At 41.3% G+C, this 17,966-nt stretch overlaps 1 protein-coding gene across 1 annotated transcript in view; it reads left to right on the top strand.

Annotated features, from left to right (window-relative positions):
* st13 (ST13 Hsp70 interacting protein) overlaps positions 1-17,913 on the top strand; it is a 41,157-nt gene extending 23,244 nt beyond the window's left edge. Inside the window, exons 7-12 of the mRNA XM_063062695.1 lie at positions 1,172-1,282; positions 4,932-5,034; positions 9,892-10,008; positions 11,027-11,075; positions 15,443-15,567; positions 16,858-17,913. Of these exons, the coding sequence (XP_062918765.1) occupies positions 1,172-1,282; positions 4,932-5,034; positions 9,892-10,008; positions 11,027-11,075; positions 15,443-15,567; positions 16,858-16,986 (634 nt within the window). The 3' untranslated portion in view covers positions 16,987-17,913. The remainder of the gene's footprint in view (positions 1-1,171; positions 1,283-4,931; positions 5,035-9,891; positions 10,009-11,026; positions 11,076-15,442; positions 15,568-16,857) is intronic.
* The last annotated feature ends 53 nt before the right edge of the window (positions 17,914-17,966 follow it).

Below are 17,966 nucleotides of genomic sequence, written 5' to 3'. Positions count from 1 at the left end.
GGGTACTTTTTGTAAATCTCAACCTTATTTGGGAGAGTTGTGTGCAAATTGAACATCTGTGTTAATAATTTTGGTGAAAAATTATATCTTCTGCACTTTTGTGAATCTTTGGAGTAAATTGCTGAAAATTAACATCCTTCTTTGAAGTGCCCCTTTTAAACATAGTAAAGATGCAGTAAAATTTTCGAGTCCCCTTTTAAAAGGAATAGGTCCTTTATAAGTTTGGAAGTTTTTGGTGATGTCATCCTGTTGTCAATCTGTTGCGAAATACCAACAGTAAAATGTTTGATGACTGTGGGTATCTTGTTGAATTAATGGACCTGAAATGAAGAAGCATGGATATTAAGGTTGTAATTCAGTGTTGTTCAATACATTAATGTATCTCTAAAGGAAAACTTATTAAAACTTTGAGAGGTTGAATGTTCCTTACAGAGTGGTTTCCTCATCTATCAAATAAACTGTACACATGATCTTGCATGACATCTTTGCCTCATGACAATCAATGTACTTGTGTCATCTGTAAATGGGTGAAGCTACCTAGACCCTCACGTCTGACAGTTCTGTGAGCCAATCAGTCTGAATAATGTTCTTCCTTGGAATTTTTGCTTTGCCTTTGCATCAGTCTTATAGTGAGAGGTGCAACTGTTTGCTGAAGTTCAATTGGAGATTAATAGGCACTGAATTAACTTGCCATACTAACACATTGTACAGAGTTCTGAGAGGAACTTCTCTTGAATTTTGTTTGTTGAATACCTTTTAAACATTAACTTTTCTTCCTTCTCATCTGATAAACGTTGTAGACTTGCTCTGACATTGATCCGATCTTGACCGAATTCTTTCCAGTAGAGGTCACTAGATAGCAGTCAGGCATTGGGTATTGGGTATCTTTTTCCTCCTTTCACCCTCTTGCTCCGTGTCTGAGGTCAGTTATTATATTTGTGCTGATCTCTTCCCTGAGATGCCCAAATTCAGAAATTGACCTCAGCTATTGAACAAGATCTTCTAGTGCAGAAGATTTTGTCTGACGTTGGAAAGCTACTAATTATTCAGGAGGTAATCTTGGTACTAAGCTAGTTTTCTTTGTTGAGTATTATCATATTGTTTTAATGGGTTACACTGTTTTATTTCTATTTCTAACCACACTGTAAGCCATACTTTTTATCTTTTACAGTGTATATGTGAAAATGCAGAAGCCAAATGCAGCCATTAGGGATTGTAACAAAGCTATCAGTATCAACCCTGATTCTGCACAGCCTTACAAGTGGAGAGGGAAAGCACACAGGTGAGTGTGTGGTGGGAAGTTGCAGTTATTGCATGGCAGTAGTAGGAAACACTAAAAAAAAATTGTGTGGAAACAAATGTGAATCCTACATGGTATTTTGGGGAATGAAAGATGTGTAAAACAATAAAATATAGAAATAAATAGTGCTGCTTGATTCTGTCTGAGTATAAGTAATTCCACAGTGAATTGGTTATAACATAGTGATGACTTAGGGAGCAGTATTTGGACTGCATTGGTTATAGTGCAATGTGGGAGGCCAGTTTAAATATGCTTTGAAGGCAACTACAGCCTGTTCAAAGTAAATTTATTATCAAAGTATGTGTATGTTGCAATATACTACTTTGACATTCATTTTCTAGCAGCTATTTACAGGAAAAAAGAAATCTGAAAGAACTTTTTGAAAATCTATAAATAGACGGACAAAGACTGACAAACACCAATGTGCAAAAGAAGAAAAACTGTGCAAATCTAAATAATACTGAGAACCCGAGTTGTAAAGACTCCTTAAAAGTGAGTGTAGGCCGTAGAATCAATTCAGAGTATCGCTGAATGAAATCATCCACACCGGTTCAGGATACTGATAGATGTAGGGTAATAACTGTTGCTGAAGTTGGTGGGTGGAATCTGTATGTGCCTCCTACCGGGAGGTGGGGGTGAGAAGAGGACGTGGCCTGGATGGTGGCATCTTGGATGCTTTTTGTTTTGTGGCAGTGTTCCGTGTAAGTGTACTCTGATGGGGAGGACTTTGTCTATGATGGGCTGGGCTATGTCGACCACTTTCTGTAGCCTTTTCCGTTTCTAGGCATTGGTATTTCCATACTAGGCCATGAGGCAGCCAGTTAGTAGACTCCACTGTGCATCTATACAGATTTGACAGAGGTGTTAATGACATGTTGAATCTACACAAACTTGTAAGAAAGAAGAGGTACTATTCTTCCTTCCTTTTTGATGACACCTGTGTGCTGGTCCCAGGAAAGATCCTCTATGTTCATATGAAAGAATTCACAGCAACTGACCCTCTCCCTCTCCCTCTCCATCTCCATCTCCATACCTCAAATAGAGACTGGCTATAACACGAGTTTTCTTAAGAACTTAATTATCGTGTTATAGCAGAATTACCTGTGCTTCACAGGATAGGTCGACTGGTCACCATATTGAATATGCTGACCATTCTGCACAGCCTGTAGATGTTGCTGTTCATACTCCCCACAGACTGCCTTTCCATCCTTTAGTTCACTGAGCTGAAACACCTCTGCTTCTCCCTTGCTTCTCGACCCTTTTAAAGAAATGCAGGTGCATTTCCAGTGATACTACTTTTAGTAAATAAAAGGACTGAAATTTATACAGATCATATTTTATAATCTCACAACATCCTAAAACACTTTATAGTAATGGGTTTTTTAGTTACATCACCAGTTGAAATGTTCATGGTTGATAGCAATTGCACACAAATTGTTAAATACCAGTTAAATGTTCGGACAGTGTTCTGACAACGTTTCCTTCCCTGGCTCTGTGTTTTAATGTAGTTGGAATGTAGTGACTGTTTCTTTCATTCATTGGGGACCATGCATGAAGAAGTGAAAATTGGCAGGCTCTTTGACCATTGGACAAGACACTGAGCATCAAATGCAGTTTCCAGTATCAGCTTCTAACTGCATTGTCTGCTTCCAAGTCTCTTTATTCTTTTTGATCAGTGTTGTGAAGTAGTGCCTGAACAACAGAATCCTGGGCACATTTGCATGGAGCAAGAAATTGGGCAAGGATAAAAGGAATGGACCATTCTGCTTTTATCTGTTTTTATTGATTCTCTACATATATCAATATGGATCTTTTCCATTATGGATCTTCTCTGGTAAAGATCGTCTCCAGTCACATTCTACATTTGAAAAATTGCTTTAACCAAACCATCCAAGTGCAATTTATCACCCATGCTTTATTCTTATTTTCCTTTCTTGGATCATAGGACATAATGTCATTTGGCGCATCGGGTCTGCTCCACCATTCAACCATGGCTGAATCCTTTTGTCCCCTGCTCAGTCCCACTCCTGTAACCTTTGATGCCGTGGTCATTCGAGAACCTATCAATCTCTGCCTTAAATACACTCAAAGACTTGGCCTCTGCAGTTGCCTGTGGTAATAAGTTCCACAAATTCACCACCCTCTGGCTAAAGAAATTTCTCCACATCTCTGTTTTAAATGGATGCCCCTCTATCCTGAGGCTGTTCTTGTCCTAGAGTCCCCCACCATGGGTAGCATCCTTTCCACATCTACTCTGTCTAGGCCTTTCGACACTCAAAAGGTTTCTACGACATGCTCCCTCTTCCTCTAAATTTCAGCGAGAACAGACCCAGAGCCATGAAACGTTCCTCATATGATAACTTTCATTCCTGGGATCATCCTCCGAACCCTCTCCAATGCCAGCACATCTTTTCTTAGATGAGGAGCCTAAAACTCCTCTTCCTAACTGGAGTGCCACATATGATGCTTCATTCACCATGGATAACAGTAAGATATTTAAATACCAGTAAATCTCAGATCTGTTACCATTTGTTGTCTAAAATGGCCATTTCCAGCAGGCATAACAGGAGCTATACTCTAGTTATCTCCACTATGGTGAAGGGAAAATCCTCATCGTGGTGTGTATTAGGGATTGCACCTAGGATCATCCTAACTCTATGCCTTAGCTATGAGGTCTAGCCTGGCTGCCTATTGTGCGGCTGGTGTTTAGGGCAACAGTGAAGGTCCTCCATCTCTGGTGATGTTCAGGGCTTCCTTCATCGTGCCAGTAGCTTCCTCTCAGTTTTCACTACTGTCAGCCACGCAGGTCCCAAGTAGAGACTCAGGAATACCGTCAGACTCGGATATAGAAGGGTTCTATATTACTGTTCCATAACGATTTTGTGTGACCAGTCAGTTGTTAGCTCTGAGCTGAACCCCAAACATGCAGGACTGGTAGACCACTCTTAGTCTGGCCTGTATCCTTTGATCTGTTTAGCATAGGGGATCCTACCAAGAACCAAAGCACAAAGCCCTGACTCCAGCCAACATAGCTCTCCAGGTCATTGAGGCACGCAAGCATTGAGGTATGGCAAGGTTGTGGTCCTCTTGGAGGTAAACTTGTGGTAGCTAAACGGAAATGAATGTAGATGGACAAGAACATGTGCTGGAGAGATCAGTTATCGCCACATAGGGAGGACAATCAGTTTATCCCGTTCCCAGCAGAGCAGTCGCATTTCCTCTTGCTGTCATTCACGTGTCTATCAGGTTCCAATTCTATCATTTGATCCCAAACAATTGGTTTATGGATCATTACAGAATGTCTCTCTGGTGCTTCCCACTCCCTCCTTTCTCCCTTCCCCTTTCCCAACCATGATTCCCCTCTCCCTCCCCCCTTCCCACTCTCAGTTCACAATAGAGACCCATATCAGAATCAGGTTTATGTTCGCTCACTAATTTTTCTTTTTGTGCAGCAACAGTACAGTGCAATACATAAAATTACTACAGTACTGTGTAAAACTCTTGGGTCCCCTAGCTATATATAAATGCTTAGGACTTTTTGCACAGAATGTATTTGATGCTTGAACATCTAAGTCTAAACTGTGGATTAACACTAGGAATTGTTAACCTTGTGTTTTGCCATCTCACACAGACTGCTCGGTCACTGGGAGGAAGCAGCCAAGGATTTGGCAACGGCCTGTAAACTGGATTATGATGATGATGCTAGTGCTATGCTGAAAGAAGTGCAACCTCGAGTAAGTGCAGTTTATTTACATACTACTTTAACAATAAGAGAATAAGAATTTGTACTTAAAGTGAAACAAGGGGTTTATATTTTTGTCTTTATTTTTTTGCGCTCTGCGTTTGGGATGTCCCAAGCACATTGCAGCCAATGAATTTGTTAGAAATCCAGTCATTCTTGTCTGTGGGTTAGAACTATGTAAAGCAGTTAGCCAGCCTGCTACGGAGCTTAAGTAGTGGAATTGGTTTCACCAAAAGCCATCTTGTGGAAATTGAGGTTTGCATTGCTGCAGACTAACTTTTACACAAAAACCAAATTCTTACCACTTGTCATATCAGTCCTTTAACTTCTTTCTTGTAACTACAGGCCTTTAAGATTTGTGAGTTTCATTTCTGACAGCTTGCACATCCCTAGTGTTCATTGCTTTGCACTGGCTGCTGTCAAGACCCTAAGTTCTGGCATTCATTCTTAGCCTCACTGTCCCTCAGCTCCCACTTTGTACCCCTCTTTCACTGTATTCCTTAAAGCAGAGGTTCCCAACCTGCGGTCCACAGACCCCTTGCTTTACTGGATTGGTCTACGGCTCGGGTTTAGATGGGGTGGAGTTTGTTAGGTGTGTTCAGGAAGGTTTCTTGACAATATGTAGATAAGCCTACAAGATAAGAGGCCATGCTTGATCTGGTATTGGGAAATGAACCTGGTCAGGTGACAGGTCTCTCAGTGGGAGAGCGTTTTAGAGATAGTGATCACAATTCTATCTCCTTTACCATAGCTTTGGAGAGGGATAGGAACAGACAAGTTAGGGAAATGTTTAATTGGAGTAAGGGGAAATATGAGGCTATTAGGCAGGAACTTGGAAGCATAAATTGGAAACAGATGCTCTCGGGGAAGCATACGGAAGAAATGTGACAAATGTTCAGGGTATATGTGCATGGCGTTCTGCATAGGTATGTTCCAATGAGACAAGGAAAGGATGGTAGGGTACAGGAACTGTGGTGTACAAAGGCTGTTGTAAATCTACTCAAGAAGAAAAGAGCTTACGAAAGGTTCAAAAAACTAGGTAATGATAGAGATCTAGAAGATTATAAGGCTAGCAGGAAAGAGCTTAAGAATGAAATTAGGAGAGTTAGAAGGGGCCATGAGAAGGCCTTGGCAGACAGGTTTAAGGAAAACCCCAAGGCATTCTACAAGTATGTGAAGAGCAAGAGGATAAGACGTGAGAGAATGTATGGTTATATTAGATATATGGACAGGAAAGGAATGGAGGGTTATGGGCTAAGTGCAGGTCGGTGGGACTAGGTGAGAGTAAGAGTTCGGCACGGACTAGAAGGACCGAGATGGCCTGTTTCCGTGCTGTAATTGTTATATGGTTATATTAGAATAGGACCAATCAAGTGTGACAGTGGGAAAGTGTGTATGGAACCGGAGGAGATAGCAGAGGTAATTAATGAGTACTTCAGTATTCACTACGGGAAAGTTTCTTGGCGATTGTAGGGATGACTTGCAGCAGACTGAAAAGCTTGAGCGTGTAGATATTAAGGAAGAGGATGTGCTGGGACCAGACGGGATGTTCCCCAGGCTACTGTGGAAAGTGAGGGGGGAGATTGCCGAACCTCTGGCAATTTTCTTTTTGTTTTGCATCGTTGATGGGGACGGGAGAGGTTCCGGATGATTGGAGAGTTGTGGATGTTGTTCCCTTATTCAAGAAAGGGAGTAGAGATAGCCCAGGAAATTATAGGCCAGTGAGTCTTACTTCAGTGGTTGGTAAGTTGATAGAGAAGATCCTGAGAGGCAGAATCTATGAACATTTGGAGAGGCATAATATTAGGAATAGCCAGCATGGCTTTGTCAAAGGCAGGTCGTGCCTTACGAGCCTGATTGAATTTCTTGGGGATATGACTGAATACATTGATGAAGGTAGAGCCATAGATGTAGTATATATGGATTTCAGCAAGGCATTTGATAAGGTACCCCATACAAGGCTTTCTGAGAAAGTAAGGAGGCATGGGATCCAAGGGGACATTGCTTTATGGATCCAGAACTGGCTTGCCTACAGAAGGCAAAGAGTGGTTGTAGATGGGTCATATTCTGCATGGAGGTCAGTGACCGGTGGTGTGCCTCAGGGATCTGTTCTGGGACCTCTACTCTTCGTGATTTTTATAAATGACCTGGATGAGGAAGTGGTGGGATGGGTTAGTAAATTTGCTGATGACACAAAGGTTAGGGGTGTTGTGGATAGTGTGGAGGGTTGTCAGAGGTTACAGCGGGACCTCGATAGGATGCAAAACTGGGCTGAGAAGTGACGGATGGAGTTCAACCCAGATAAGTGTGAAGTGGTTCATTTTGGTAGGTCAAATATAGCATTACTAGTAAGACTCTTGGCAGTCTGGAGGATCAGAGGGATCTTGGGGTCCGAGTCCATAGGACACTCAAAGATGCTATGCAGGTTGACTCTGTGGTTAAGAAGGCACACGGTGCATTGGCCTTCATCAACTGTGGGATCGAGTTTAAGAGCGGAGAGGTAATGTTGCAGCTATATAGGACCCTGGTCAGACCCCACTTGGAGTACTGTGCTCAATTCTGGTCACCTCACTACAGGAAGGATGTGGAAACCATAAAAAGGATGCAGAGGAGATTTACAAGGATGTTGCCTGGATTGGGGAGCATGCCTTATGAGAATAGGTTGGGTGAACTCGGCCTTTTCTCCTTGGAGTGACAGAGGATGAGAGGTGACCTGATAGAGGTGTACAAGATAATTTGAGGCCTTGATCATGTGGATAGTAAGAGGTTTTTTCCCAGGGCTGAAATGGCTAGCATGAGAGGGCATAGTTTTAAGGTGCTTGGAAGTAGGTACAGAGGAGATGTCAGGGGTAAGTTTTTTACGCAGAGAGTGGTGAGTGCTTGGAATGGGCTGCTGGCAGCGGTGGTGGAGGCGGAAACAATAGAGTCTTTTAAGAGACCCTGGATAAGTACATGGAGCTTAGAAAAATAGAGGGCTATGGGTAGGCCTAGGTAGTTCTAAGGTAAGGACATGTTCGGCACAGCTTTGTGGGCCGAAGGGACTGTATTGTGCTGTGGGTTTTCTGTTTCTAAAAAAAAATGGGAATCCCTGCCTTAAACCTTGCCACTATTCACCCTGTGCCTTTGAGACTTTTGTTTAGAGCCTGTCCTGTGAATTGTTTAGGATAAGATACAGTACTAACAATGCTATTCTAATATCTATGTTGTAATCTACAGTAATCTTCAGTGTTGGGAAGCATTTGGGAACCTTTACAAAAATCCTGCTGGAAGTTGTAATCTGAGACACTGAGTTCTGTACACTTCCAGCATTTGGATGTTTTAAAATGTTGGTTATTTGCAGGATAATATAAGTCTTGTTGCATTTCATAGTATGCAAGTAGAGAAAGAGGAAAAAAAATCACAGCTAGTAATTGTGAATTTCTAATGTTTATAATCTTAAGAGCATTGGGTTTCTTGTGTGTGAGTTATCATTATTTACTCTGCCTCCCATTTATCATTATTGCTCTGCCTCCAAATGCAAACTGATCCAGAAACCACTCTTTAAAATTTCTGGGCATTCCATTTACTAGGGAGAACTGTGGTGCAGCGACCACTTAATTTAGTAACCAAGATATAAATAACTCATTGTATTCAATCTGAACTATGTTGCTTTCAGTGCAAGATTTGAGAATCACAACTGTAGCAACACAATCATTTTTAGAATGGGTAGGACAGCTGCTACCTCAGCTCCAATGACCCAAGCTCAACCTTCACCTTGGGTGGGTTGCTCTTTATACAGAGTTTGAACATTTGTCCTGTAGCAGCATGGGCTTTCCCTGGTTTCCTCGTCCATCCCAAGTACATGACAATTAATCGGCAGCTATAAGGTACTCCTAGTTTATGTGGGTGGCTGGAGAGTTGGGAGAAAGAGTTTGAGTATGTATGGCAGAGTGGATTACAGGACGATGGGTGGGGTACGTTACTGTTGAGTGAGTGCTAATACACAGCAGAGACTTAATGGGCCAAATAGACATCAACTCTGAAATTGAGAAATATAGGCAGCTCCTGTGATGCATAAGTGGTATGTACCTGACACCTGTCCACAAGCAGATTTCTTCAGAAAACAGAAATGCTTGTTTTCTATAGCTAGTGATATATTACAATAATATTACATTGGGGCTTCAATGTTCTATCATTCATTCTATGGATCTCTTGTTTTGTGGATGTCTGTGAAGAGTACAAATTTCTGGTTGTATAGTGTGTGTGTGTGTGTGTTTATTTTGTGTAAAGTGAGATTTCTGTAAATCAGGTCATTCATAACTTTGGGAGCCCGTGTATGTTAATGGGGCCCAAGAGTAGAACTTGTACATACTACCGAGAGAGGAGTGTGCAACTGAGTTTTATTGATGTTAAATTGGATAGCTATATAGACAGGAAAGGAATGGAAGGTTATGGGCTGAGTGCAGGTCGGTGGGACTAGGTGAGAGTAAGAGTTCGTCACGGACTAGAAGGGCTGAGATGGCCTGTTTCCGTGCTGTAATTGTTAAATGATTATATGTTGAGGATTATGGTATATAATATATGATATTTTTGTCCCTATACCACCTGCTGAAAGAGAATAAGCATTCCACATGTATATCGTAGTGCCTGCCTCACCTCATGGCTCTCGTTCTGGATTTATAAACCATTGAAAATACAAACGCAAGTTGAGGTACAGTCTAGGGCTGAGTATTCTGCTTTAGGTTCTTTGGTCTCTCTCTGCCTGTCAGTTTAAAATTGAAACACTCTGCAGTTAACCTATTGCAGATCTCCAGTGAATGTATCTGAGCACATCAAAGATTTGTATTGATTGTTGCAATATGTGTTTTAGGCTCAGAAAATAATAGATCACAGAAGAAAATATGAAAGGAAATCTGAAGAAAAGGCCATGAAGGAGCGAATAGAACGGGCAAAAAAAGCAAAAGAGGAACACGAAAAAGCACGCAAAGTAAGTGGCAAGATGTTATCTTTCCTTCCTCATGTAAAGATGTGAATTCTAAGTGATGAAATGGTTGTGTATGTTAGATGTTCTAGGTCAAGTTATCTATTTGCATCTATTGTGAATCTGTGGGCCTTTGTTGATATACTTAACAAAAACCTCTGGATCATTTCAGTCGCTGTAATCACCTAAACAGGTTTGTTGGTTTGTACCTTAGATACCCCTATCAACAGAACTTTTCTATAGACATTTCCATTGAACAGTAGGTAATGTAGTGTGGTGCTTAGTAAAACTATGGCTGTAGGTATTGCTACAAATGATGCAACAATTGTGAAGATATTATTAAATATATAAATTGACTGAAGAAAGTGATGGCAAACCGCTTCTGTGGAAAAATTTGCCAAGAACAATCATGGTCATGGGAAGACCATGATCACCCACGCCATACGACACGGCACATAATGAGCAGTATTAATTGAACTGAATTACTTGGAAATTATTGCCTGACCTGCCCGTTTTGCTTTGTGAAACCCAGTTGTAGTGTGAATCAAAATTAATCTCATTTTGTGTTAATTTATCACACTTGGAGAGAGTGACTGAGAATGCCATGATTAAATGGTTGAGAATACTTTGATTTCACTGGCTGTTCATTATGAAATACGATTAGATCAAGAGGAATTAGGAGGACTAAATCTGTTTTGTTCTGGTGTGACTGATGCTAATCCAAAGCAAGATTTATGGCATTTAGGGATTTATAACTGTGGTGCTGGTCGATAACTGTGTGAATTGTGAAGACAATCAAGAATGGGATAAATTTGTGAATACTCGTGCTCTTTTGTACTGTAACATTTACGGGACTCTGACCTGGATATGATTTTGATGCTTTGATCAGGTTTACTCAACAAAAACATTCTGAATGAAGGCCTGAACTACCAGATGACCTGTGGTACAGTTAAAGCTCCCTGTTTGTTGTCACTATGTTACCAGACTTTGTATTTTATTGAAGCTGCATTCACTTATTTTTCAGGAGGAAGAGGCTCGTCGCGCAGGAGGTTCTGGGTTTGGTGGTTTCCCAGGTTTGTTTCTCTACTTGTGCTGTCCCTCTCTAACGTGTACTGTAAGCATCTTGCGGTAGAGATTCTTGGGCGGGGGCGGGGTGCTGGTGGAAATAGTTCTTTAAAACTTTTTAGGGTTGGCAATTCTGGCAGAGAAATATTTCACACACTTGTATTTTTATTGGTGGTGACCCCCGATACCTTGTACAGTATGTGCTAGGTAGAAACTCTTAATTTCAACCAATTATACTCTTAGGTCTAACTTGTTTAAATGTTGATGTTTTGTATTGGTATGGATAAAAGATTGTCAAAAAACGGTGTCTGTTTAAGTGGTTGTCAAATGCAACAAGTAGTGTGTCACGGGCTGGTGCTGGAAACTCATCTTTTTTCCAACTGATAGAAATGACTCTGGAAGCACTGAAGATATACTTGCTAAATTTGTTGATGACTCAGATGAGTAGGAATCTAAGAACTGCATATGACAAAGGGGTTACTAAGGGAATAAAGTTAATTAAAGAGCTAACAACTGTTATATAATATGGAGGGAAATGTAAAATTGTCTGTGTTGACAAGACAAAGCAGCTTGTTCATCCAAATCGTGAGTGATTGTAGATCTGAGATGGACAGAGACGTGGATGTCCTGGTGCACAACTAGCAGAGAGCTGCTATGCAGGTACTGAAAGTCATAAAGAAAGGTAATACAGATTGAGTACCCCTTACCTGAATTGCTAACAAAAGCTGCACAGAGGCATCAGGAGAATACCTGATTCAGATGTTGAACGACAACAAACGCAGCAGGCTTTCAGTGTCTGCCTACTAAGCTGTGTTTTGATTCAAAGGTTACAGTACACTCTATTTGTATTTTACTTCCTTTAGTATCAAAACAATCAGCACTGTAGACTTGTTCTGGTGTTAAATGTTCATCAGCGACTATCGTGGCAAACTCACCAATGAATTTCTGTGCTGCTTTGTGGTCAGCAGCTGCTTTGTCTTTAAGATTTATTGTCGTTCCATTTCTTAAATTTCTGCAATCAGCCTCTGAATATTCACAAATACCTTCAATTTTCAGTTCCTCCAGATAGATCTTTGCTTATTGCATTATCAGCATAGAGTTAAGCAGCTTAGGTTCACTCCGCTGATGAATCCACTCTTTCAATACACAATCGAGATCTTTATTTCTCGCTTTATGCAGTGTTTTTCTATTTTTCATTAACTTCTGTTCATTATATATGTGATGTCGCTTCTCAGAACTGTCTGTGGTGCACAGAGACCTGCGCATCACCTGGGAACCTTCCCTGCGCCCTGTGGAATTTTCCATTTGTGACGTCATGTCAGCACTCAAAAAAAAAATTTCAGAATTCAGAGGTTTTCGGATTTTGGAATTTCAGATGGGGGGGTACTCAACCTGTAGTTTTATTATTGATTGCTAAAGGACTTTGAAAACATAATCAGGGCAGCTGTACTTTAGGGCGTTAAGAGATTGCATCTGGAATACTCTATATGATGTCGGTCTCCTTATTTAAGAAAGGACATTAATACATCGGAGGCAGGTCAACAAAGATTTATTAGACTAATACCTGATATGGGCAACTTGTTTTATGAGGGAAAACTGGGCATCCTAGGCTTGTGTTTGCTGCAGTTGAGAAGAGTGAGAGGTGACTAAATTGTTCATTGATGTGGATGGAAAGCTGACTGACAGGAAACGGTTGGCATAAGTGTATTTCTGAAGGACAAAATGTGATGTGTGATGTGCCACAGTTTGGGTAATGGGATCTCAGCTTCTGACTTTTAACAGGAAAGATGTAGAATTAAGCACCACTGTTTAAAATGAGTTGCCCATTTGAGACTTTTGCAGTGGTCATGCTGCTTGGTGCTTTGTTTTTACAAAAGGTGATTGAAGCAGTTTTTAAATATTCATAAGGTGAAGGTGGATGGATTTCTGGGCAAAGAGGTGGAAGTTTACTGTCCTGACGAAGGGTCTCGGCCTGAAACGTCGACTGCACCTCTTCCTACAGATGCTGCCTGGCCTGCTGCGTTCACCAGCAACTTTGATGTGTGTTGCTTGAATTTCCAGCATCTGCAGAATTCCTGTTGTTTGGAAGTTTACTGTGGTAGACGTATATATGGAGTTGAGATTATGATTAGATCAGTTGTTAAATAAGCTTGGGGCTCATTCATCTGCTTTAAATGGTAACCTTTAACATAAAAATTGGTACTGCCCTTGTGAGCTTGTGTCCATGTAAGACCAGACTTGCCTGATTCAAAGCTGTTGATGGCTGATCACAAAATGGGACCATCCCCCGGTTACATTTCTTTACTCTACAAAAATGGAAGCCATGGTAATGTAGGATTTTCAAGTTAATTTTCATCCTTTTTTCTTTCACCTGAAGATGCATTTGGTTGCTGGGGCAGTTGTTTCACAGACACCTTTCATTGTTCTGGACTGTGAACGTTAGCTTGCTACTACATGGTGCAGTGGTGCTAATAGAATTGCTCCCTCAGGACAACATGGGTTCAGTCCTGGCTTCTGCTACCTGTCTGCACACTTTCCCTGTCCTGTGCCTATGTGGAGTTTCTCTACTCCAACTTCTTAATTTTTAAAAAAAATTTTAGTTCTCTAAAGATGAATGGGTTGGTTAATGAGCTATTTAAATTGATCAGAATCAGGTTTGTTATCATTGACATGTGTCTTGAAACTTGTTTTGCAGCAGCAGTACATTTTAAAATATAAAAATTACTGTCAGTTACAAAAAAAGTGCACAAAAGGAATAGCTATGTAGTATTCAAGGGTTCATGGATCATTTAGAAATCTGATGACGGAGGGGAAGAAGTTATTTCTAAAATGATGAGTGTGGGTCTTCAGGCTCTAGTACCCACCTCCCTGAAGGTCATATTGAGCAGAGGACACGTCTTGGAAGGTGAAAGTCCTTAAATGCTGGATGCCGCCATCTTGGGGCATTTTTTTTTTGAACATGTCCTCGATTGGGGGGGGTGAGGGAGGAGGGTTGTGCCTGTGATGGAGCTGGTTAAGCATACAACCCTCTGCAGCCTCTTTCAGTCCTTAATGGAGCTTCCCTCCCCTCATTGCAGTCCACCATACACATGCAGAAACTTGCAAGAGTCTTTGGTGACGTACCAAATCTCCTCAAATTCCTAATAAGGTGTAGTCACTGGCATGCCTTCTTTGTGAATGCATCGCTATGTTGGGACCAGGATAGGTCCTCTAAGATCTTTGTGCCCAGCAGCTTGAAGCTCCTCACCCTTTCCACTGTTGGCCCCTCAATGAGGACTAGTGTGTGTTCTCCCAACTTCCTGAAGTTCACAATACATTTCTTGGTCTTGCTGACGCTGAATGCAAAGATATTGTGAAACCGCTCAGCTAGCTGATCTACCTCACTAGGAATGTAGATAGTGGGTAAAAGGGTTGTGGGAGAAAAGTTAGTGGAGGACGTGGGATTTTTCTATAAATTGGTAGACTAGATAGGCTGAAATTCCCTGTTTCTATACCATTTGAAAATGTGGGACCTGCAATTCCAGAATTTTAACTAAAGTCTGACTCTGTTCTCACCCAATGATGTGAAACCTTTTCTTCTTCTCCCATGCCCCATTGTGCTGCTTTTGCCTCTGCTATCTATGCCATAGATTAGGGCAGCACAGTAGTTAGCACAGCGCTTTACAGTTCCAGTGACCCCCCCCACCCCGGTTCAATTCCTGCCGCTGTCTGTGAGGACTTCTCCATGTGTGGATTTCCTCCATGTGTGGGTTTCCTCCACAGTCCAAAGACATACCGGCTGGTAGGTTAATTGGTCATTGTAAATTGTCTCGTGTTTGGGCGAGGGTTAAGTTGGGGATTGCTGGGCTGTGTGGCTCGAAGGGCCGAAAGGGATCTATTCAGTGCTGTATGTCAATAAATAACATTTTTTAAACATCCAAACCATTAATGTACATTACAAATGTTGAGGGTCCCAGCACTGAGCCCTGTGGTGTATCTTCGGTCATGGGTTTCCAATTACAAAAAGAACCTCTCCCATTGCCTGCTGCCAACCATAACCAGCATGGGATCTCATGGCCTCCAAGCTTCTTGACTGGTTTCCCATCTAGGAAGCCCTTGTAGGCTACATTAAATGTATTTCCCTCATCAATATGTGTTGTAACCTCTCAGGAAAAATTGGTCAGACAAAATTTCTTGCTAACCAAACCATCCAGAGTGTTTGATTAATCTGTCATTCCAAATGTAGAAGATTTGGGTGATCCACTGGTCCTTGTAGCTTCATCTGTTACAACTGATTTTCTATCAATCATTGAAGGTGTATCCATACAGGACCATTGAAGTCAGTATCCTGAAATACTGCTTCAACCTCAATTTTGTTCCCTTCTGTTGCTTTCAGGTGGTTTTCCAGGGGGAATGCCTGGAATGGGGGGAATGCCTGGAATGGGGGGAATGCCTGGAATGGCAGGAATGCCTGGTCTGAATGAACTACTTTCTGATCCAGAGGTGCTTGCAGCTATGCAGGTAATGAAAGCAAACCAAACAATGCCTTAGGCAGTTTTTACAGCTACAGAAGTTGTTTATTCTTTTTAACCAAGGGTCGTGATTGTGATTTTGGGTATGGAGAGTGTAGATTTGAATCCTGTTGTGTAATGATACAGCCATATTTCAATCAAAGAATTCATTTCCTATAAGCTTCAAATTGTTGATCTGAAAGGGGTAACAACCAAATCCATTATCTAGCCATAGGTTTCATGTATAAAGGGACACTGTCCCTTTCCTGACTCGGAAATGCATCATTAATGCTGGGTTTAAATTCTGGAACTCCCATTCCAGCTTCACTACCTCAACTAGAATGGCTGCTGTGATTCAAGGCAGCAGCTCATGACTGTCTTCTGGCATTTAGGAATGGCCAGTTTACTACTCGTGACAAACAGATCCACAACAGTGAAACTGAAGTTTGTTTCCACAGTTGTGTGACGTAAATGTCCGGCTCAGTCTACTTCTGATTGATGTGTAGCACAACAAAATGGTTTTTATGTTTGTCTCTACTCACCTTATGAGGGTACTTGTTCCCTTTTTTTTTGCTCCCTCCCACTTAAAACCCTGCCTGAATGAAGAAGTATAGCTCGTTTGGATGCTTTGCATCTTCTCCTGTGCTTATTTGTAAGCCAAGGAGCTGCTCTTGATTGTGAAAGGAGGGTCAGTTTTCCTCCGCCTTTTACCCATCCTGCTCCCAAAGGTGGTGACTTGTGCTCCACACACAGTTCCACTGATGGATTTGGGATGTAATGTCGGGGACAGGTGAGAATTGGACTATTGCTCAATAATGTTGGTGCTGACCCTCTATCCAGTGATCCTTCTACGCTCCTAGCCAAGAATGATTAGAATTTGTGCCCACCACTGATCTCCCCGGCACTTCACTTTGCCGGAAAAGCAACAAAAAAAACTTGGAAATCTGAACTAAATTCAGAAAATGCTGGAAACACTCAGCAGGTCAGGTTTCATCTGGAGAAGCAAAATGGTGCTAACATTTCAGGTCAAACACTGTTAGTTGTGGTGAGGGGTCTTTGACCTGAAACATTAGTGATGCTTCTCTCCCCATAGGCGCATCCTGACCAGTTGTGGCATTTTATCAACTTGTGTGAGATCTGTCAACTTGCCACGGGCAAGAAAGCAAAGCTCAGATCTTACCCAATATAAAACTCAATGTTGCATTCTGTATTCAACTTCAGGGAACCTTAAAAGTTGACAAATTAAACCTGGTGCACGTGTTGGTATTTATCATGCATTATCAATTGCTTCTCTCCGCAGGATCCTGAGATCATGGCGGCATTCCAAGATGTGGCCCAGAACCCAGCCAACATCTCAAAATACCAGAACAACCCTAAAGTGATGAACCTCGTGGGAAAGCTTTCAACTAAGTTTGGTGCCAAACCTTGAGGGGCAGGGTGTTCTATGTAACATCCTAATTTCAGCCCTTGCACCCCACCACCTTGCACTACTTGTGTATCTATAAACCTCCTTCAGAGTAGCCCGCTATATTTTTTAGTCTTTTTCTTACAGATTGATTTTTTTTTTGAAAATTAAAAAAGTATATGAGGAAAATGCTCTTACACAGAAAATCTCATACTACCTATTGTCTTCAGTGGCCCAAATCTGTAAATGGGCATTTAATGTGTTACTTTTTTAGCATACCAATTATTGCTAAAAAAAAATAAACATTAAAATTGCAGAACAGAAAATTTGATGCAAACTTGTTGACTGGTTTGAAAAATAACTTTCTCAGAGAATGAGTTAAACCAGTTCTGGGCCTCATGGTTCTAACCAATATTGGTATTATGTAAGCTACCTTATTCTGATGTGGCTTAAGAGCCAGGACAACAGGCATTTTTTTTGCATCATATTTTACATTTAAAACTTTAGGTGCCCTGTAATGCTACAGCAAGTTTGTGCTTCAGTACCTTTGATAAAAGTTTGTTACCCAGTCTGCTGCAACAGCTAACCCAGTATAAATATGCATGTTGGGCTGGAAAGTGTACCCTTGAACTAAATAGCTTATTAGGGCTTGTACAGTAATGGTATATATCCTATTAGATAAAGTGCGTAGCAGCTTGGGAGGTGAACCGGAGGTCTGTGGGGACTCTTGTAAAACATCAGTGGCCATTTCAAAGCGCTGTCACTTCTGGGAAGTAATGGGAGGTTATCAGTGTGGCAACTGTTTATTTTTCTCCAAGAAAGATGGGTCCTACTTGAAAACAATCTGTGAATATCTGAGTGGATGTAAATATGTATGCAAAAAATGATTACTCTGACACTATACATGTTCCTTGGCCTCTTTCAGATGATTAAATTCAAGTGATTCCAATACATTGCAAATCATTTTCAATTAACATCAAACCCAATGTTAATTAGACAGACTG

This window comes from Mobula hypostoma, chromosome 11, assembly GCF_963921235.1.
Source record: "Mobula hypostoma chromosome 11, sMobHyp1.1, whole genome shotgun sequence".
Classification (NCBI taxonomy): domain Eukaryota; kingdom Metazoa; phylum Chordata; class Chondrichthyes; order Myliobatiformes; family Myliobatidae; genus Mobula; species Mobula hypostoma.
This window is presented reverse-complemented; position numbering and strand designations above follow the sequence as displayed.